General features: G+C 44.7%; 1 protein-coding gene across 1 annotated transcript in view; it reads left to right on the top strand.

Moving 5' to 3' along the window:
- Positions 1 to 5769: 5769 nt before the first annotated feature.
- TTC23L (tetratricopeptide repeat domain 23 like) overlaps positions 5770 to 21875 on the top strand; it is a 55697-nt gene continuing 39591 nt past the window's right edge. Inside the window, exons 1-4 of the mRNA XM_041746866.1 lie at positions 5770 to 6123; positions 6985 to 7059; positions 11003 to 11186; positions 14993 to 15116. Of these exons, the coding sequence (XP_041602800.1) occupies positions 6107 to 6123; positions 6985 to 7059; positions 11003 to 11186; positions 14993 to 15116 (400 nt within the window). The 5' untranslated portion in view covers positions 5770 to 6106. The remainder of the gene's footprint in view (positions 6124 to 6984; positions 7060 to 11002; positions 11187 to 14992; positions 15117 to 21875) is intronic.

Consider the following 21875-nt stretch of genomic DNA (forward strand, 5'->3'; position numbering starts at 1 on the left):
AATCTCTCTCCTCCCAATCCTTAGTTCACCTCTCCAGAGGCAACAGCTATTAAGTTCCTTGGATGAGCTGAGACATTCTATGTCTGTATATACCTGTAGGCATGTATTTTGTTTTCCCCTTTAAATATAGAAGTGTACTTTATACACTCTTCTGGACCATACTTTATACTTAAGAGGTACTGGGCTGGCTCGGATGGTAGAGCATGCGACTCTTGTGAGTTCAAGCCCCATGTTGCAGGGAGAGCTTACTTTAAAAATTACTCAAAGTATCTTGGAGAGAGATTGTTCTCTGTTGGCACACCTAATTCCTTTTAACTGTTGCATAATATTTCATAGTATGATTGTGCTGTTTTATTAGTTCCTTATCGATGCTTCCAGTATTTCACAGCCCTAAAATGATGTGATGACTGTCCTATGTATAAATGTCTTTATGCTCACATGAGCGCTACTTGAATAATTTTCAAATTGTCCATTTATGCAATAGGATCCATCATGTGATACAAGAATGCAAAAAAAGTAGACTAGTATATGCGTCATCACAGTGTGTGAGAAAGAATGGCCTTTTTCTTCACATTGGTTGAATAAGACTCATCAATTTGTTTTCCTCACATAAACTTGAAGACAGACTGCAAAGCCTTTAATAATTAAACTCACCCAACTTCAGATAAACACATGACATGCTGTGTGGGGGAAATGCTCCCAGAATGTGTCAAAGCACAACCCTGTGCAACGTGGCTTAACTGGAACGCTGGATGCTGACAGCAGCAGAAACACCATCCAGCAAAGACGGGGGTGATGCTTTGTGAGCAAAGTTAAAAGGCAGACTGCAAGGCAAAGAGGGGGCTGAGCAAAGCAACAGACCAAAGCATTCACAGAGTGGTAATTTCTGTTCAGCTCAGGGCAAAGAACTCAAGCATGAGAGTTGTATATTTGTGAAACAATCAGAGGACAAGTGCTCAACTATGGTGGTTGCCATAAGTAGGCCATAGGAGCCCAAAGGTTGAGGCAATTAGTATGGCAATTAGTATGGGTTCCAGCAGATGGAAAGCCTCCTCTGAAGAGTAAATCTCTAAGAGAAAGAGGTGAGGGGAGGGGGGCACCTGGGTGGCTCAGTTGGTTAAGCATCTGCCTTCAGCTCAATTCATGCTCTCAGGGTCCTGGAATCAAGCTCCACATCAGGCTTCCTTTTCCCTCTCCCTACCACTCACCCTGCTCTTTGTCAAATAAGTAAAATCTTAAAAAAAAAAAAAAAAAAGTCAGTGTAAGGGAAGACACTACTGCACATTCATTATAAACCAAGCCCTAAAATGGGAAGAAACAGTGTATTCAAATACTGTGTACTGGTACTGGATGTACCAGATTATAAATGGGAGATGCACAGGGAAGAGAAGGGAGCAAGACACCGCCAAATAATGTAAGCTTTTAACAGGAGAAAGATCAGTAGTACGTGTTCCCAATGTCACTTCTGGATGTTTTTAAACCTATGCAAATTAAGTCAAGTTAAAACACACTGAGAGGCAGAATAATGCTCCCCCCTCCAAGCCCCCCCCCGCCCGGAAGAGGTCCATGTCCTGATCCCTGGACTCTGAATATCTTAAGTGGCAAAGGAAAGTTAAGTTGGCAGGATTAAGATTGCTAATCAGCTGACCTTAAATAAGCTTATCCTGGGTTATCTAGTGCATCTCATTTAATCAGAAGGTTCTATTAAAATGGAAGGAAAAGATTTAGGGGCACCTGGGTGGCTCAGTGGGTTAAGTGTCTGCCTTCAGCTCAGGTCATGATCCCGGGGTCCTGGGATTGAGCCCCACATCAATCAATCTCCCTGCTCAGCGGAGAGTCTTCCTCTTCCTCTGCCCCTCCCCCTGCACATGCTCTCTTTCTCTCTCCCTCTCATTCAAATAAATCTTGAAAAAAGTCAAAGACAAAGATGCTGCACAACTGGCTCTGAAGATGGAAGAACAGGCCACAAACCAAGGAACGCAGGTGGGCTCTTGAAGCTGGAAAAGACAAGAAAACAAAATTCTCCTGGAGAGCCCCTAGAAAAATCAGCCTTTCCCACACCTTGTCTCTAGCCCAGTGACAGCCATCGCAGACTTCCGACCTCCAGAATGATGTCATAATAAACTTGTGTTGTTTGTGGTGATTTGTTACTGCAGCAACAGGGAACTGATACACATACTAAGGAGCCAGAATCTTTGCTACCGGAGAGTTCCCGGAGATGGTTCGGAGTTTCCTAAATGTCACTGAACGCTAATAATAAACTAGACACTGTGTTGAACACTAAAGGCTGGATGGTGAACCTAACAGCTCCCGCCCACAAGGAGCTCACCAGGGATCGCGCAGGGCCTACCACCCAGTGGGTAGAGTACTCATGGGTGGGTGGGTGGGTGGATGTTTAGATGAATGGATTGCCTATAGGGCCCTGCAGGCTTTACTCTTTTGCTGGCCCATTCTTCTGTCTCCTTCTCATTCTTTTGTTTTAAAGATTTTATTTGAGAGAGAGTAAGAGAGCGAGCATGAAATGGCGGAAGGGCAGAGGGAGGAGAAGCAGACACCCCTCTGAGCAGGGAGTTTCAGCACAGGGCTTGATCCCAGGACCCTGGAATCACAACCTGAGCCAAGGCAGACGCTTAACCCACTGAGCCACCCAGACACCCCTCCTTCTCATTTTTTTTTAAAGATTTATTCATGAGTGGCCCAGAAAGAGAGGCAGAGCCATAAGCAGAGGGAGAAACAGGCTCCCCTGATGTGGGACTCGATCCCAGGCCCCCAGGATCATGCCCTGAGCAGAAGCCAGATGCTCAACCACTGAGCCATCCAGGTGCCCCCTCCTCCTCATTCTTGCCCTTTTGCTCTTCCTTGAACCCACCAAACTTGCTCCTGTCTCAGGGCCTTTGTACTTGCTGTTATCTTAGAATGCTCTTCAACTTGTCGTTTGTTTGATGGCTCCTTTATTTCTTCTGCTCAACGACCTTGTCAGAGAGGCCCTCCTCAACCACACTCTATAAACTAACATACCCTACATGTCCACATCACTTTCTAGATCCTTTATCTGGCTGTACTTTTCCCCCATATAATTTGTCACTTCCATGTAAGGTGGTTCACCCAGCTGAGGGAGGAAAGGAGTCCTAAAATCCAGTCCAACCTCTGTTCCCAAAGCTTTACTGCTTAGGAGGGGCCTGAGTCTGGCTGGAGGAAGAAGCTTCTTTTTTTTTCCTTTTCTAATTCACACAAAGTTGTTGCCTATTTCCCTGGCCCTGTGACTTTTTCTAACTTGCAGAGACATCAGATTATTTACTAATAGCCCTGTTTTTCTTATTCTAGTAGAAGCTCCAGAAGAGCAAAACCGTTGTCTATTTTTTCACTACTGCTTCCTTAATGCTTAAAACAGTATTGGGCACATAGCAGATATTCCTCAATATGTATTTTTCTTCTGGTTGGATGGATAAATGCATGGGGAGTGCAAGAAACTCACAGTACCAATGTGATTGTGAGTGTCAAGATGTAACTAAGGTTTATATTTGGGGTCAGGGTGAAGATGGCAAAGAAAGAAAAAAAAACAGCACACAGTTTTGGAACTCTGAGAGTTTAACATTTAAAAAAAATTTTTTTTTTAAGATTTTATTCATGAGAGACAGAGAGAGAGAGGGATTGAGAGAGAGAGAGAGAGAGAGAGAGAGGCAGAGACACAGGCCGAGGGAGAAGCAGGCTCCATGCAGGGAGCCCGATGTGGGACTCGATCCCCAGTCTCCAGGATCACGCCCTGGACTGAAGGCAGGCGCTAAACTGCTGAGCCACCTGGGCTGCCCCATTTTTTGTTTTTAATTTGATTTCCGATTTTACAGGTGCATGGCTTTTGGTCAAAGCTAATTAAATGGAAGTGGAACCAGACTATCATTTTTAGAATGGGAATTCAGTGCCTGTTCTGGTACCTCACTTCACAATAATGGGCAGGAAACGGAGTTCAAGAAAGAGAAGTTACATTTCATCTACTTAGAGTCAACTCCTAGAACGAAAACATTATAAAACTTTTCAACTGGATGAAGACCAACTTACCAAGGGTAAGGGAAATCAGTGTTAGAGAACAGAAAACTAGTTCTTTCTTATCCCCCCTTTGTGTTAAATATTGTTCAGAGAGTCACAAAACTCTGCAGCTTGCCATCAAAGAATCCTGGGGACTGGGAGGGGTTTTAGAAAGCCAGTGGTCACAAATATGCTCATTGTAAGGGTAAGAAAACTGAGACTCGGGCTGTGATTTGCCCCAGGCCACACGAGAGTCCAAACTCGAGCCCTGAAACCTTGAAGCGGAGTTCATTGCTCTCATCCTTGTTCTGCTAGGAAAGCGTATAAAGGGGGTGGGATCTTTCTAAAATTTTGGCTCATGACTTTACGGGTATGGATTTAAACCCTAAAAGGGTGTCTAGGTTTTACCTCAGAGATATTTAAGCAAATTCACTTATATAGCTCCTCCAGCCTAACTGCAGAAAGGCTATCTTGGCAGTCTTGGGTCAACAGCAATTAAACTTCAACCTGGAACTGGAAAGAACAAACACTAAATGCAAATACCACCTTTCAAGTTCTTGGTAAATATTTTCCTTCTCTCTCTACCAAGTCTGTTTTGGTGGTGGTGGTGGTGGTGGTGCGTGTGCCTCTGTGTGTTGAAGACAAGGACATGGAGGATCCCTGGGTGGCCCAGCGGTTTAGCGCCTGCCTTCACCCCAGGGCCTGACTCTGGAGACCGGGAATCCAGTCCCGCGTCGGGCTCTCTGCGTGGAGCCTGCTTCTCCCTCTTGCCTGTGTCTGCCTCTCTCTCTCTCTCTCTCTCTCTCTCTGTGTCTATCATGATTAAATAAAATCTTTAAAAAAAGAAAAGAAAACAAGGACATAGCATCAACTTGACTTGTCCTAGGCCCCTGGCTCATTGTCGGGCTCGTGATGACACCCTTACCCCCAGCTGGCCCCAGCTGCCCCTGCACCTGTCGGGTCTGAATTACCCTTACCCCCGTGTGTTCGGGCCCCTGAAGAGGAGTGGCATCAGAATACCTGCTGCCTAAGTGGGGGCGACGCGGGGTTTGCCAAACGCGCCCCACCTCTCCAAGACAGAGTCAGGAGCAGAACTACCGGCCTATTCCTTAAACTACTCCCTCCCTGCGCTCGGCTTTCGTGATCAAGCGCAGCTCAAACCTTACCGGGACGGGCCGCACGGCCACACCTGAGCCCTTCCTCGGGGGCCGGGAGAGCGCCCCGACAGCCGGAACGGCGGCTGCTCCCTCCCAGCCCGCGACGGGGCTTCCCGTCACGCCCGGGAGCTAGAGTCCCTTTCGGAGAAACTACAGGTGACGAAGGGCAGCCCGGCTGGCTCAGCGGTTTAGCGTCGCCTTCAGCCCAGGATGTGACCCTGGAGACCCCGAATCGAGTCCCGCGTCGGGCTCCTTGCGTGGAGCCTGCTTCTCCCTCTGCCTGTGTCTCTGCCTCTTTCTCTCTCTCTGTATCTCTCATGAATAAATAAATAAAATCTTTAAACAAACAAAAAAGAAGCAGGTGACGAAGCGGCCGCAGCACCGGTGGAGACGGGAAAGCCCAGGGTCCGGGAGGGGCTCCCGCGCAGCGGCCGCGGGCTTTCCGGCGCCGGAAGTGCCCCGCGTCGCCATGGCGACCGACGCCGACGCCGCTCGCGGCGCGGTCGGCGGCGTTCCGTTCCCGTGGCAACCCCGTCGTCCCCGCGCCGGAACCCGGGCTTCGCGCGCGCCGCGCCGACCGAGCCGAGGGCCTCGCTTCCGCCGGGCATCCCTGAAGCGCCCTGAGGCGGGTGCGCCGACGCCGACGCCGTCGGAGGGAGCGGAGCTCGCGGGCTGAGGGAGCGGCCAGGCTCGTTCCGGGGCGTGGCTTCCCCGCCCCCCCCAGGTGCGCGGCCCCGCCCCCGCCGCCGCCTCCAGCACCCGCGGGGAAGCGGCCTCCGAGGCTCCGGTGGGGCCTTGTGGAACCTCCTGGAGCGCAGTTTCGGAGTCTGAGAACTCAAAGCCCCTCCCCCCCGCCCTCGGGGCTATGGTGTTGGAAGCAGAGATTAGAAAGTGAAATTAAGCTCTTTCTGGTGTTTGGACTGTGGATGTTCAGGCTCCTCAGGTGGGAATGAGTGACATTCTGCAGGGTGAGATGAGGAGCGGCTTTCGATTCCGATTTGATTTTCTTTCTTTTTTTTAAGATTTTATTTATTTATTAATGAGAGACACAGACAGAGAAGCAGAGACACAGGCGGAGGGAGAAGCAGGCTCCATGCAGGGAGCCCGACGTGGGACTCGATCCGGATCCCGGGTCTCCAGGGTCACGCCCTGGGCTGCAGGCGGCGCTAACCGCTGGGCCACCGGGGCTGCCCTCGATTCCCATTTGATGTAGGCAACAGGGAGAGCCATGAGAATTGAATTTCACAGATAATTGTAAATAAGATTTTTGTCATGAGGTGTCAGCCGTTTCCCCCAACAACTAAGGACAATACCCAAACGGACGCGTGTGTGTTCCTTGACTGGGGCCTTCCTATTAAATTAGCGGGGTAGCCCTAGAGGCAAGGAGAGTTAACCAGTGCATTGGCCATACTCATTTAATGCTTACAACTGGTTGCTTTGCTTGGCTCCATCTGGCAAAAACAGTATCTGACTTGAGTAGGAGAACCTAGTTTTGATGATTCAGGAGCTGTAAATATACTGGCTTTAGGGAGGTTAAAAAAAAAAATCAGGGATTTTGGAGGCACTATGGAGTGGGAATTAGGGGAAAGATTTAATTCAGAGGTTTAATTTGGCAAATGCCATTTCTGCTTTACAGGTATCTCTATACATTAGTGTGTATATTGGATTTGTGGATTTCAGATGGGTTATGTATCTGGGCAGTTTCAGTATAGCATCCAACAGGGAAAATAGAGTAGACTTCAAAGTCTTTTTTTTTTTTTTTTTTTTTACCCCCAAAGCCAACCTGACTTGTGATTCTTGGTAGGAAGAAGATGCAGGCTAGCCCCATCCATATTCCAACTGTCAGCAATGACACGGACTGGGACTTCTGCTTCCACCTGTAAGTACCACAGAACCTTGACATCACACTCACTGGCCTGGAACACTGGGACCTCCCACTCAAGGCAAACCTGGGGTGCTGAGCTTTGCGTGCATATTATATAGAAGAGAAGATTGAGCTTCTGTGATGCTTTTTTTTTTTTAAGATTTTATTTATTTATTCATGAAAGACACAGAAAGAGAGGTAGAGACACAGGCAGAGGGAGAAGCAGGCTCCGTGCAGGGAGCCCGACGTGGGACTCGATCCTGGGACTCCAGGATCACGCCCTGAGCTGAAGGCAGACGCTCAACCGTTGAGCCACACAGGCATCCCTGTGGTGTGTTTTAATAACAATTCTGCTATATGATCCATTTGTACTTGTGCAACCTATGCAAGAAGGAAAATAATTGGTTTTTCCTAACTGAAGGGAATTTTTTTTTATAGATAGGCTAGTTATCACAAGATTGATAAAGTCAAAGAGAATTAAATATAACAGTGAGCAAATTAAAATTGTCTTATGAAATAGACGATAAGTAAATTAAAACTTTTACATCATAATAGCTCATACTTACTGAGCAAATATTATGTGCTAGGCACTGTTCTAAGTACTTATTTACATGTATTAAGTCATCTCATTGCCCCAAGATCTCTGTACCGGGTATACTATTAAACTATTATAATTTTATAGCTAAGGAGTGTGAGTCTAAAAAAGGTTAGGTAATTGGCCCTAAATTATACAGCTGTGATTCAGATTTGGCAGCTGGATTGCAGAGTCAGTTCTCTAACCATTTTTCTATACCAGGGGTTCCCAACTTTGGCACTATTGACATTTTAGGTTGGATAATTCTTTGTTGTGGAAGCCTGACCTATACATTGTGGGTTGTTTAGAAGCATTCCTGGTCTCTACCCAGTAGATGCCAGTAGTACTGTCCCAGTAATGACAAACCACAGTGTCTCCAGACATCGCCAAATATCCCCTTGGGGCAATGTCACCCTTGGTTGAGAACTGTTGCTTTATACCAATGCTGCCAAATAGAAATATAACACAAGTCACAAATGCCAGCCACATGTGTAATTTGAAGTTTTTCAGTAGTCATGTTAAAAAATAAAAAGGAAATAGGTAAACTGAATTTTAATACTGTATCTTTATGTAGGAGTATTTTATAAAATAACTTATGAAATATTTTATATTTTTTCTTCATACTAAGTCTTTGAAATTCAGTGTGTATTTTATACTTACAGCACATCTCAATTCAGATTAGCCACGTTTCACGTGCTTAATAGCCACTATGTGACTACTGTTTATTAACATCTTAGTAATTTTGTACCACTTCATAAAATATCCTGAGGTTAAGGACTATATAAATATAAAAGTTGAAGTTAAGATATAGAGTTTACAGTAAAGTATCCTGGAAGTAATCAGATAATTCATATTTATTATTACTAGTCTGAATTCATATCTATGATGGCAACATATAGAATAAGTCATAAACCTGGCAAGACAGACCTTTCATTCAACCTGCATATTCTTTTTATTCTGTTATTTTATCTTTCAAGATATCTGACTGGTCAGTATTCTCCAGTCCTCTTTCTTATTGAAGATGTTTAGATGCAAAGCTAGGTTAGGGCTTTGCATTCTCAAGTCATTTGTCAAAACCTCAACATTTCTCCTTCCTTTAAGGTGCTTTCTGTTGAAGCTTGCTACCTTTGGTGTCAGCTCAATTTTATCGAAGGCTGAACTTAAAATATTTAGGACTTCTAATTTTTAAGATCCATAATTGGCAATCTCTTTGGCAATCTCGATAGATTGAACTTAAGCTCCAGGTCTGTGCAATGTGCAGCCTAAGCAAAATCTTCTATTGAGGGACTAAATTTTCTGTTCGTTTCTTGACTTATGAACTTTTGCCACAGATTCCCTCCATCTTCAGTATTTTTCAGGTATACTAAAGGCCATGTTTTCTTGTTTCATTCATTTGTGCATCATTTAACAAGCCATTATTTGTCTTTACTGTAAGCCAAGTATCAGGATTTCAGAAACAAATGAGATTCAGCCCTGTGCCTGGTGTATATTTGCTAGAAGGCAAAGACAACTCGGAAACAAAACAGACAGATTTTGAAAATGAGACTATAGTGTGTTTCACACTACAGTAGAAGTTTGGAGGAAATTTTTGCAAGCCGTTTAAAGGCTGTCTCTACTTGCTACTCTAGTGCAAGACTCCAGCAGAGGTGACATCTGAATTGGGTTTGAAGGAGGAGCATGGAATTCACCCAGGCAGAGAGGAGGCAAGCTTAGCACCTACCTTCTGATCACCTTTCATCAGCCATTTCTCTGGCTTTTCCACTGGGTTGGCAATGTGGAAACAAAAGCTTACTTTTGTTTGTGGGCAGAAAGTGATTTTGCCAGGGCCTGGGCCAGAAGAAATGTTGCTCTCCTGTCCATGTGGCCTGGTTCATTCGTGTGCCCCTGGGTGGATTATTTAGAACAGGAAATCTGGATAGATATTAACACGGTGTTTTTCAAACCTAGTGTAAAAGATTATACTTGACATCTATCTTTCTTTCTTTCTTTCTTTTCTTTTCTATCCTTTTCTTTTTTCTTTTCTTTTCTTTCTTTCTCTCTCTCTCTCTTTACAGTAAACATTACTTATCTAATCAGTGGAAAAAGAAGATAAATTTATTCTTAAAACTATGTAGTCATTGAACTTTTAAAAGCTATTGTATATACAAAGGTGACTCCTTTGGGGGACTTGTTTATAATTAAACATTCTGTTGTTGCTATTAAGATTTCAGAATTCTGTTTTTTTCTGGATCACTTTGATTTTTCTAGTGATGTTAAGATGTGGTTATTCTTTTTTGTGTAAGATTAACTCCTTTGACTTTTATCTTTACCATTTCCAATTACTCATTCATAATTATGTTCAGCATTGATGACAGATTACATTTTGCATGTGAGAGAGGAGGCAGGCAGGAGGGAGAAAGGGAGGGTGGGAAGGAGAGAAGTGAGGAGAGAGAGGGCAGATTTTCAACCCATTCAGCTCTTTTCAACACATTTATTTGTAATACAACTGAGAAGGTCATTTTGCTTCTGCATCTGCTCTTGACTGTGTAGGGTTCCCTCCCTTCTCCTTGGTGGGGCCGCATCCTCTTTAGTTAGTTGGCCACTACCTTTAAGAAATATGAATGAAGGGGATGCCTGGGTGGCTCAGTGGTTGAGCATCTGCCTTTGGCTCAGGGCATGATCCTGGGGTTCTGGGCTCGAATCCCACATAGGGCTCCCTGCAGGAAGCCTGCTTCTCCCTCTGCCTGCTTCTCTGCCTCTCTCTCTCTGTTGCTCTCATGAATAAATAAATAACTAAATAATCTTTAAAAACATTTTAAAAAAAGAAACATGAAAGAGAACAGTGAAGTCTAGATTCAAACTGTTATTCCCTTCCCATTATTTCATTATATCTTTCCTGGTTTGAATCAGAATTTTAGAATATAAAAGATCTTTGAAATCTTCCAATTCAACACCTTCATTTTGTTGTTGAAGAAACCAAGTCATGGAGCTAATAAAATAATAATAACTTATGTTAAAATAGTACTTACTAAATAGCAGGTAATCACCATGCTAAGATTGATAAGTATTATATGATTTAATTTAGTCAACTCATCTGATTGACCTCATTTTACAAAGAAGCAAATTAATAACTCGCTTAGGATCATATGGTTAGTAAGTAGCAGAGCTAGGATTCTGATACAGGTGGGTAGTTTACCAAATCTCTTTCATTTGAATCACCACATTGCTGTCTTGATTCTGGGCTTCAAGGGTGACATGAGCTTATCCCCCAGACTTTATTCCTTCAAGTTTATATTAAAGTGCATATTCCTATCCCCCATTGGAAGCACTCTGTCCTTCAATTTTAGCTGGTTTGAGATATGCATAGGTCACATCTGAATCCATGCCCCTCTCTGGTATTTACAGGTCACAGCAAGCCAAGGTCCCAGCATACCAGAAAAGGGATGAGTTGTATTACTCTAGTGGGTCTGGAGAGAGTGAAGAAGACATCAAAGCCAAGGAGGAAAAGGCCGTAGGCTACATGGCTCTTCCTAAAGAGAAATTGGCCCATTCCCAGAAGAAGATAACTCAGCTTATTAAGAAAAAAATGGTAAAACAAAAAGCTCACTAGGTTTTAGTTTCCCTGTAAAAATATGTCCGTGATTACAGAAGCTCTGCCTTCATGGGATACTGAAGCACTCGAGGCAGAGGAAGTTGTTCTATTTTTTTTACAAGTGGAAGAAAACAAAGCAGAGCATGGTTGGGTAGCAATCTTGCCTTGAAGTTCCAGACCTGGGTCACTGTGCATTCTTCCATGGAGTATTTGCACTCCTAGCTTTAATTTTTTTTTTTTATTATTTATTCATGATAGTCAGAGAGAGAGAGAGAGGCAGAGACACAGGCAGAGGGAGAAGCAGGCTCCATGCACCGGGAGCCCGACGTGGGACTCGATCCCGGGTCTCCAGGATCGCGCCCTGGGCCAAAGGCAGGCGCCAAACCGCTGCGCCACCCAGGGATCCCCACACTCCTAGCTTTAAATGGAAAGTGAACATTTCATTCTTTGTGTTGATGTTTGATTACCTTTAATTATAAACCTGTTTTTTTATTTCTCCTGAAAGGTTTCAGAATGATATCTCTTGGGTAACAAGAGGCCAGGATAAGAGGCAGGAGACTGAGAACAAAGGTAGCCAGGCTGAGGTCCTGGCTCAGATGCCAGTTCAGTGGACTCATGAGCAGACTAAAGCACCAGAAACGGGAGGTAGCAGCAGAGGTCAGGGTCTAGGTGTGCATTTTTCAGAGTGAGGCAAAGACTTGATAACTAGTCAGAGCAAGTGTTATTAATAGAATGTGCAAAATCCAGGAAGCCAAGCCAAGATGATAGTGACCTCCGTTATTGGAATGCAGGCACTGGCATGCTCCCAGAGCATGATTTATCAACTAAGGAATTCATCCACTGACTTCCTGGCCACCCCTGGCCACGGGAAACATGGGCTTAAAATCATTTGTGGAGAAAAGGTCTGTAGATGGCTTTAGGAAAGGCCAAGAGATACCTCACAGGCAGGTGATAGAAGCTGATACGCCTAGTTGAATATATCTACAAATTTACCTCTTTAAATCATCCAGAGGACTTGCAAAACAGGACAGTCATCTCTGCCTATACCCATTAGCATTTTACAGACCCAGGCTAGAACCTTCGCTCTTAGAAACAGACAAGTACCATCTGTCATAGAGTACAAGTGTGAGTTTTTAAGGTGTGACAACTCCTTGGCCAGTTTGGATAATGACAAAGATTTAGACTTAGGAGTTAAATCTAGCCTAGCCTAGTGCTCACAGACCTGAAGGGCAGGAGGATTGGAAGTAGCAGGAGACTTCTAGAGTCCATATTGTTTCCTCAGTTTCACCAGAGCAGGAAGCTTGAGGATGGGTAAATACAGGATGTCTAGAGCCAGGACAGAACTTAAGCCCTTGTACTCCCATTCCAGGGATTTTTCATGGTAGTATGTTTCTTCTTCAAGTGAAACTTAGTAAATTCGGTGGTTAGCCCATGGAGAACACTCAGCACTTCTGACAGAATGGGCATTTGCAAAGCATTGAGGGAATGCCCTGTAACACTCTGCATGTGTGCCTATGAGCTGGCAGGTTAGGAAGGAGACAGGGGAGCAGTCTTCCAACGCTGTATCTGTTTACGACCCCGTAGGGTCACACTTAGATAGCACTTAACACATTTGGACCCCTTTGATGATGACTCATTTTCCTACCAATCACTCCCTGAGGTGGATGGTATGGGTTTCCAAAGAGAAAAGGAAGCCAGATCTCAGGGTGATCTTACCCAAAGCACTGCAGTCCATAAACATTAGAACCAGAGCCCAAACTCTAAGCTTTTGAGGCTTTGAAGTGCTAGTTTCACCTTACTAGAAAGTCAGTGCTTGATTTTTATCAATTTGTGCAGCCAATTGATATGTCTTGTCAAGTCAATGAAATCTATAACTTGAAGACACAATTCTATGATCTCTTAGAGAACTCTGCCTATGAGCCCTAGGGCAGCAGGGAGCTCTTCCCCACCCCGTCCTTATCCTAGCCAATAGAGAGATGATTCATTCAGCAGGTATGGAATGAGTACATCCTCTGTGCACTGGGAAAACAGTAGTGAACATGAGGAATGAACTTCTGTTCTCAAGGAACTTCTATGTGGGGAGACATAATAGACAAACAAAATATAACAGTGCAGTATCAGAGAGAGGTAAGTGCCAGGAAGAAAAAAATAAAATAGGGAATGGGATAGTAAGTGATGGGGTGCAAGACTATTTTCGATAAGATGCCAAGAAAGACCTCTCTGAAGTGAACAAAATGATGAAACAAGAGAGTGAATGACGTGTTCAAGTGTCCCAAGATGGGAAATAGTAGGTGCAAAGGCCGAGTCAAATTAGTTTGCACTGTTCAGGAATATCTGGTCTGTTTTAAAACCCATGTTTATAATAATAATAAAAACAAGCTATTTGGTCACCACTGGAGGATGCAAGTGACTGCACTCATTATTTTGAAAGCTAGCAAATAGGAAGAAAATAAGTCGTGTATCTTGTCCTCCTGTTACAAACTGTACTACTGGGTAACCAAAAAGTAGATGAGGGGAGAGTTTTCTTTATAGAATTATGCCAGCTAACACACGAAGGAACAATGATAGAAAGAGGCTATCAGCATTTTATAAACTTTTATGAATGAATCCATGTAGTTGTGTCAATAATCAGAAAAAGAGACAGTCAGTCAGACATTAGGTGTCTTCTGGTGGAAGAACATATGCAAACCCATGAAGCAGTTTGGCTTAAAAAAAAAAAAAAACAGAACTAAAGTTAGCCCAATTTCTAAATCCAGCTCCCAATGTAAAAGCAGAACAGAGAATGGAGGGACATGTTGAATGACACCATAAGAATGCAATAAACAAAATGTACATGTTTGGGAAACACTGGAATCCAAAAGACCCAATTTCTTCAACAAATAATTTGCAATAAAAGGAACTAGATAGACATGGGAACAGAACCTATAAGTGAAAAGAGACTCAGGAGACTGATCTCAGTGTATGGACAGGAAGACTGTAAAGAAAAAATTAGATTTATGGGGCACCTGGGTGGCCCAGTCAGTTAAGCAGCTTCCTTTAGCTCAGGTCATGATCCCCAAGCCCTTAAATCAGTCTCCCTGAATCAGTCTCCCTGCTCAATGGGGAGTCTGCCTCTCCTGCTCCTCCTTGCTTGTTCTCTCTCTCTCTGTCAAATAAATAAATAAAATCTTTAAAAATATTAGATTTATGAGGTAATTATTAGATTTATGAGACTAGATATTTAACATTACAGAATTATTGTTAATGTTTTGGTGAGAGTGTTTTTCTGATTATATATCTAATTCCGGATCTTTAGGAGATACTTATGAAATGATTTAATACCTGATTTTCTTCAAAATAATAGGTTGGGTGGATGAGGAGGATAGATAGGAAACAAGATTGACCATGAGCAGATACCTCATGAAATGAAGTGAGCCCTTCTCAGTGCTATTTTTGTATATTGCTAAAGTTTTTCATGATACAAGGTTAAAAGAAGTCACTCTGGTTATGATGTTGAGAGTAGACTGGGGGAAGGGAGGCAAGAGTGGAAGCAGTTAGGAGTGGCTGTCGTGGTCAGCCAGGTGAAAGATGAGGGTGGTTTGAACCAGGTACTCAGGGCAGAAGTGAGAAGAGCGTAGTTCAAGGACTTACGAAGAAGGGACAGCCAACAGATCTTACTGGGTTGGTAGTGGGATGGGAAGAGAAGGGAAGAAAAGAGAAAAAGACGGCGGGAGAATTCAGTCCTACATTCCCGTGAGAAGAGTATGGGCTGGATGGAGCTTTCCTCCTTTCTAAAAAGTGTAATGCTTCTTTGCTCTCTGCAGAATACCCAAGCAAATAAGGAGCTGATTCGCTGTGTCATGCTTTCTCGGATTATTTTTGGGGAAGAACACTGGAAGTGTGCACAGGCTTTGGCCAGCCTAGCCTATGGCTACCTGACACTGAGAGGTACCTGGTCCCCGACTGGGTCTGGGTGGGCCAGCCCATGCGAGCCAATCTAAGCCAACCCACAAGCATGGCAGTGGTGGGGGTGGGGATGCCTGAGGGCGGGCCCTTCCTGCCCCCAACTCACACCTCACCCACCTCACCAAGAGGTGGGAAACTCCATGGATGAGACAGGCAGTGTGGCAGGCATCTTAGAAATCAAGATAATGATGATAGTTGATTCATTGAGTACTTAGCATGTGCTAAGCTTGTCTCATTTAGTCCCCATAATATCCCCTGGAGAGAGATACTATTGTTATCCATAGTTTACAGATGAGGGCACTAAGGCACAGTGGGCAAAGGACAATATCACAAGTTCCAGCTACAGGTCCACAGGGAAAGGACAGGCAGGGATGTACATTCAGCATCAGGGTGAGTGTCCCAGTAATAGGACCTGAATTCTGTGGGCGGAATTCAAGTTCCTAGAAGGTCTAGCTGAGGAAACGACAGAGCCCTCATTCTAGAGAAACGCTGCTTCTGGAAGGTACTCTGTACAGAAGAACAAGATAGAGCTGCATTTGCTAAAACTGAAATCCTGGGGCACTTCAGTGGCTCACTGGTGAAGTGTCTGCCTTTGGCTCAGGTCTGATCCCAGGGTCCTGGGGTCGAGTCTCGCATCGGGCTCCCTACTTAGTGGGGAGTCTGCTTCCCCTTCTGCCCCTCCATCCCTGCCCCAACCCCGATCCTGCTCTCTCTCTCTCTCTCTGAAATAAAATCAGAAAAAAAAAAAATCTCAAATGTAAGAAAAAAAAGAAAAAAAGTAAGAAACTCAAAATGTAAGATCCATGAGTAGAGGCTCAGTAAATATTTGTTCAGACTGATTGAGACACATGTCCCTGGAACCAAGGACATGGTCAGCCCACCAGCCGTGTCCTGCACCGACTGCCTGCACTTCTACCAGGGGTCTCTGTACAAACTCACATGTGCTTTGTTCAAATACCTCTGTCTCTGAAACAGAAGCTCCCTGAGAGCAGAGACTAGGTCTTCCTAGAACCTAATACAGTCTCCGGTATACAGTCTGGATCAGCAGATGTTATCGCTTTGTAGAACTGAGCCAAGTTCCCTGTGGACCTGAGTCTTCAGGTGGGGACTCGCTTAGGTAACAAGTAAATGGTTTAAGGGCTTGAGAAGTTAGTTTGAGGGCTACAGGGGAAGGGAACCAAAATACCTGGACCATAAGGAGCCTAGCTATCAGAAATCAGAGCTTTTGAAAAGGTTAAAATAGAATTCAATTTATTATTAGCCTCCATAATTAATTCTGTTAAGCTCAGAACACGTGTTCCTTCGTAGGGCTTTTTGGGCCCCCTTGAGCTCATGTTTTCTTTTTTTTTATTTTTATTTTTTTTATTTTTTTTTGAGCTCATGTTTTCAATGAAACTTCAGATCCATTTGGCTGTGGATGTGGCAAGCCTGTGAGTGGTTGACTTCGGGGATAAGCAGTGGGTCACAGTGAGGCCACAGTGAGGTCACAGTGAGGCTCTTGCCGGCCTTAAGAACACATCTGTTGTGTTCTGAGAGAAGGCTGCGAGGGCTAAGGAGAGGAGGGGGTCCTCACTTCTGGCAGAACAAGCAACCACTTGTCTGTGAGATTTAAGGGACATCAGGAAAGCCTTCAGCAAAAGGAAATCTTCTGGTGGACCCACATGATTCTTCATTTGCAATTTCTCTCTTTCATTCAGGCTCATCTCCTCCTAAACTTGCTGCCCTCACAATAAGAATCAAATTTAGCTTTGTGCCATTTTAAGGCTTGAGAGCTCCTGTGAGAAGTCTGGTGGCAGTGTGCTAGGCCCTAGCGACATATGAATGCATACTGCTGGTCCCTGCCCTCGTGAGACAGGAACACAGCTCTGGGGACACAAATGAGGCAGATCAGGGGTTCTGCCACTGGTTGGGGAAGGCTGCAGAGAGAAGGTGACATTTGTCTTGTCTTCGAAGGAGAACAGGTTTACCATGTAGATTTCAAGGGGAGCAGTAGAGAACTGAGTTGGCCCTCCATATGTGTTGATCTGAGGAGTGGGAGGTGAGAGGGGGTTTTATTCTCTTTGAAACTCCTTACACAGAACACTGTGGTTTCTCTGGACCCAAGAGGTTAGGGTAGAACAGAAGACACCTGGGGACAGACAGGTCTTGCCTGGTAATGGGACTGGAAGGTTAATTTGGGCCCAGGTATCAGGGAATTTAGGGATTTATTAAAAGATTTTGAGTGAGGTGGTGACATAATCAAGTTTATGTTGTGAAATGAAAGGCTCTGGGGGGTAAGTTGGACCAATAGAAAAAGTAGGGTGCAGAGCAGTTAGGCCATAATGCAGCCCAGACAAGAGTCGCTGTAGGTAGTGGCCATGGCAGTTGGAATGTAGAAGAAACAACATGCAGAAGTGGTGACATTTAGTGGGCAGTTACTTACATATGAGATGGGGAGCTGAGGGAAGAGCTGAGTTGAATAGTGCATGACCTGGTTTTCAGGGTCGCTGAAATAGGGAGCTAAAGAGGAAGACCCGGCTGATGGGGGAAGGGAGGAGAAGCTCCTGAGTTTGGTTTCAGACAGGCTGGATCGTCCCCAGTGTCAGGTAGCCATGGAACGTCATGGTGAAATGTTGAGTAGACAACTGAAGAGTAGAGCCAGCGCTCGGGAAGGATGTCAGTTTGGTTGGGATTAACACACAGGGGCAGGATAAGGCCCTAAGAGTGGATGAGCTTAATCAGAAAAAGCATAAAGAGAGGGAAAGAGGGCAGAGGAGAGAAAATGGGAGGAGAGCATCAGGAAGGCTGTGGAAGCAGAGCCAGCAAAGGAAGTAGAAGGATCAGGAGGGGCCAGGTCAGGGAAGCCAAGGGGAGAGAAAGGGTTTCAGAAAGAAGTGCAGTGTGATTCCAGCAGTTTCAGGACCCACAGAGGTAGGAGGATGTGAAGGCCAAAAAGACCCATGGATATGGCAGTTGGCTAATCACAGGCCCTGGGTTTGGCAAGGGCCTGTGATTAGTACACCCACATTCAGCGAGGCTATCTACGAGATTTTTGCTGAACTTGAGCCTTGCAGTGATGGCAGCTTGAACTGGAGCGGAGGGCACCACCAGTATTTAGGGGGACATCTGCCTGAACCTGGGCCGGGTCCGAGGCTGCCTCCTGGTGTTGGGAGAGATTATCAGGTGGGTCTGTGGGAAGAAGTTGGTCCTCATCTTCTGAAATCAGCTTGTTCCCTGAACAGTCACACATGGACTCTGGGTTTTACTTTTCCAATTAGATTCCAAGTTGAGTCAAGATAGGTGAACAGTTCATAACACAGAAGATGGTGAGAATACCATCCTTTTTTCTCTGATTCTCAGTTCTTCCTGTCATGTGAATGGAGAACCACATTTGGGGTGGCATGGTGGAGGGGAAAACAAGTTTTCCTTTTATAGGAAGATGTGTTTGTTTTTTCTAGATGGGAAAAACAACATTCTGATTGGGTAAGGTGCTACACAATAGAACAGTGTCCAGTCTGGAAACCAGACTTTCTGAAACCTAACCTAGAGTTTTTCCAGAATAGACTATGCTGATGACCTTTTCTTGAGAATAACCTCTTATTTCAGTTATAGGACTTGCCCAGTCCCTTCACTGTAACTTCTTTTAAAGTCTGTGGTCCATGGAATAAAACAACCAAAGCTTTGAAAAATCACAGACCATCAAGAGGGATGAAGTGCTTGCCAAGCTCCACTTAGTTCTGATGTTATTAATCCTCAATTGCTTCAAAATGGGCAGAATTCATGAGCCAGCCTTCTGTGTAGGCGGAATGTATGCATCTGTGCGTGTTCATGCCTCGCTGCATGTGTGTGTGTTTTATAGCCATCAAACCTCCTTGCCTCATTTCCCTGTGAGCCTTTTCCAGCACCAGGGGGTGGAGGTCAAGCCAAAAGGCTGATTTCTCTCAATAAACAGTCTTCCAGTGAGTATTTACTGCAGGACTTATATATTTGAAATACCATAAAGAGAACTTTGGGAAATACAAGGTCCAGGAGGCAGCGTCTTTGCCTTCAAAGAAGTCACAACCTCGTGTGAAAGGTGAGCTGCATGCAGATGTAGTTGTGACAGAAGGCACCCTAAGGTGAATGCCATGTAATTGATTTAAATACAGGGCTTAAAAAAAATACAGGGCTTCAGGGGAAGTTGGGTGGAATCATTTCTGGCTGAGATGGTGAGTAATAGACTCAGGGGGGTATGCCATTCGAGAAGGCCCTTAAAGAATGAGCAGGGTTTGGGTAGACAGAAGGGGCGGGCGTTTCTGGTGAAGAACAAGACCTGGAAGGAATAAGATCATAACATGTCTCTGGAAAGCAGGGGGCAGGCTGTCTAGACATGGGCAGGACTTTTAGGATGAATCCGGAAAGGAGGGTACGTTGGCAAGCCATGGTGTGTTTTATATACAGGCTAAGGAGTTTGTGATTTATGTGGTAGGTGAGGAGAATGGAGATTTTCCAGCAGGTAGATGAATACATCAAAGTGTGCTTTTGGAAAGGCTAAGCTAGCAATGATAACCGGAAGGGAAGCTATCCAGTAATCTAGATGTAACACTGTGCTGGTGACAAGTGGAATGAGTGAGAAGGTAAGGATTTAGGAGTCTCTGAAGGACAGATACATTCATCTTTTACCTTTCTGGGATTTTTTCTAAAGTACACATTTATAAGATAACATGGATAAGATCATTCTTTGCAGGATTATTTACACCCAGTGTCCCCATCAGGCCCTCAGAGGATGCATACCCACAGCAGATTATATGCAGCTTTTAAAAGGGCATGAGGAAGCGCCTTCTACTACCAGGGAAAAAGCTCCTGGATGCATCTTCACCCAAAAGAGAATGTACAATACAGTATGGTGTTTAAGATGCCTCATTTTGTGTGAGAACAAAATGAGGGGAGAGAGAATCTGTGCTTCTATTTACATAAAGAAACACTGAAGGATACACAAGACAGAGGCAGAAATAGGTTACCTAGTGGGGGCTTGCATTTAAAGAGGACAAGAGTGGGAGTGAGACCACTCAACTGTCATATAATTTAAACTTTTTTTTTTAAACGATTTTATTTATTTATTCATGAAAGACACAGAGAGGCAGAGACACAGGCAGAGGGAGAAACAGGCTACCCCTGTGGAGCCTGATGTAGGACTCGATCTCCGAACCCTGGGATCACACCCTGAGCCAAAGGCAGATGCTCAACCACTGAGCCACCCAGGTGCCCCTAATTTTAACTTTCGAACCATGGAACTATATTACCTATTCACCAATAACCTTTAGAAAAAGAAAGAAATACTGTGAAGGAAGAATTGGCAGGACCTGATGTCTAATTTGGGATTGAGGAGAAATGAGGTCTAACGATCATGAAGGTCAGGCCCCTGCAGACTCCACTTACAGAAAGACATCAGTCAGGAAAGGGGAGAGGAATGGCAGATCCAGGTCCCGGTGATTTTGAATTGCAGTAGAGAAATCCACTAGCACATTTTGACTTGGTGCGGGAAATTTAGGACTAGAACTTGGGAGGGCAGGTGGAGAATTGTAAGCTTGGAGGAAAATTTAAGAGAACTCGAGAGGGGAATGGAAAATTATAAGCATGGAGGCCAAGGTGGAAGGAAGTGCTAGGGATTGTTAAAACTTCTAAGGCAGAAAGAAAGAAGAAAAGGAAGAAACTGAAAGACCCTTGGAGAAGGAAACAAAGCGTCTTTGGAAAGAGTAAGCAAAGAAGCAAGGAGAGAAGGTTTATAAAGGAGAACTGAGTTGGTGCAGTGTCGTAGGGGCCAAGAGGAGAAGCCAAGCAGCTAAGAGCGTCTGACTGAGAAACCGTGACTGGATTTATTTAGGAGGAGGTCTTTGGGAGAAGGGTTTCTGCAGAGTGGTTTGAGCAGAAGCCAGATCCCAGGCACGAAGGAGGGGAAGGCGCCCGCAGGCCAGACTACCATGTGGTACCTACTACATATTGAAAGGAATGAGGGAAAGCAGGGTAGCTAGAGAAGGCAGAAAAGTCCTGTGAGGATGATTTTAGAAGAGAAGAAGACGGTTTTGGCAGTGAGGAAGGAGCCCCTTAGAACGTTTGGAGGTTTTAAGAAATAGAGCAATTGATGGAATGGGGTTCGGGAGTCAATAACAGGAGAGAACAGGAAGCCTTTGCAAAGCAGGTGAAAGGGCTGCTGGTTTGACAAAACTAGAGGAAGGGACTGCAAATGGGACTAGAGCCAGCGGACCTGGTGGTGGGCCCAACGAACCCAGCGATTCCACAGCTGAGCAAGGGCAGGCCCAGAACTACAGGGTGCTTTGTCACCTAGCAGTGAACTGGTGTCCCAGAGTTCAAGAAGGAGAATGTAGTGACATGGACAAGCAGCTTCCTGATATTTTGCTTGCTGTTAATGAAACAGTAAATTTTTAAAGGATTTTATTTATTCCCAAGAGACACAGAAAGAGGCAGAGACATAGGCAGAGGGAGAAGCGGGCTCCATGCAAGGATCCCAATGTGGGACTCCGCCCTGGGACCCTGGGATCACACCCTGAGCCGAAGGCAGATGCTCAACCGCTGAGCCACCCAGGCATCCCAGTGAAGCATAAATTAATCAGCCTGTTATTACTGGGAACTTTCTATGTATCCTCATCTCTAAGTGTTGCAAAATACAGAAAAAAGAAGCATAAGTCATGAACCCTACCTTCTCTGTCTAGTTGGTTAAAAGAAGAAAAAAAAAACTGGTACAGGGATAACAGAAGAGAAAAA

The sequence above is a fragment of the Vulpes lagopus genome, chromosome 3 (assembly GCF_018345385.1).
Source record: "Vulpes lagopus strain Blue_001 chromosome 3, ASM1834538v1, whole genome shotgun sequence".
NCBI lineage: Eukaryota > Metazoa > Chordata > Mammalia > Carnivora > Canidae > Vulpes > Vulpes lagopus.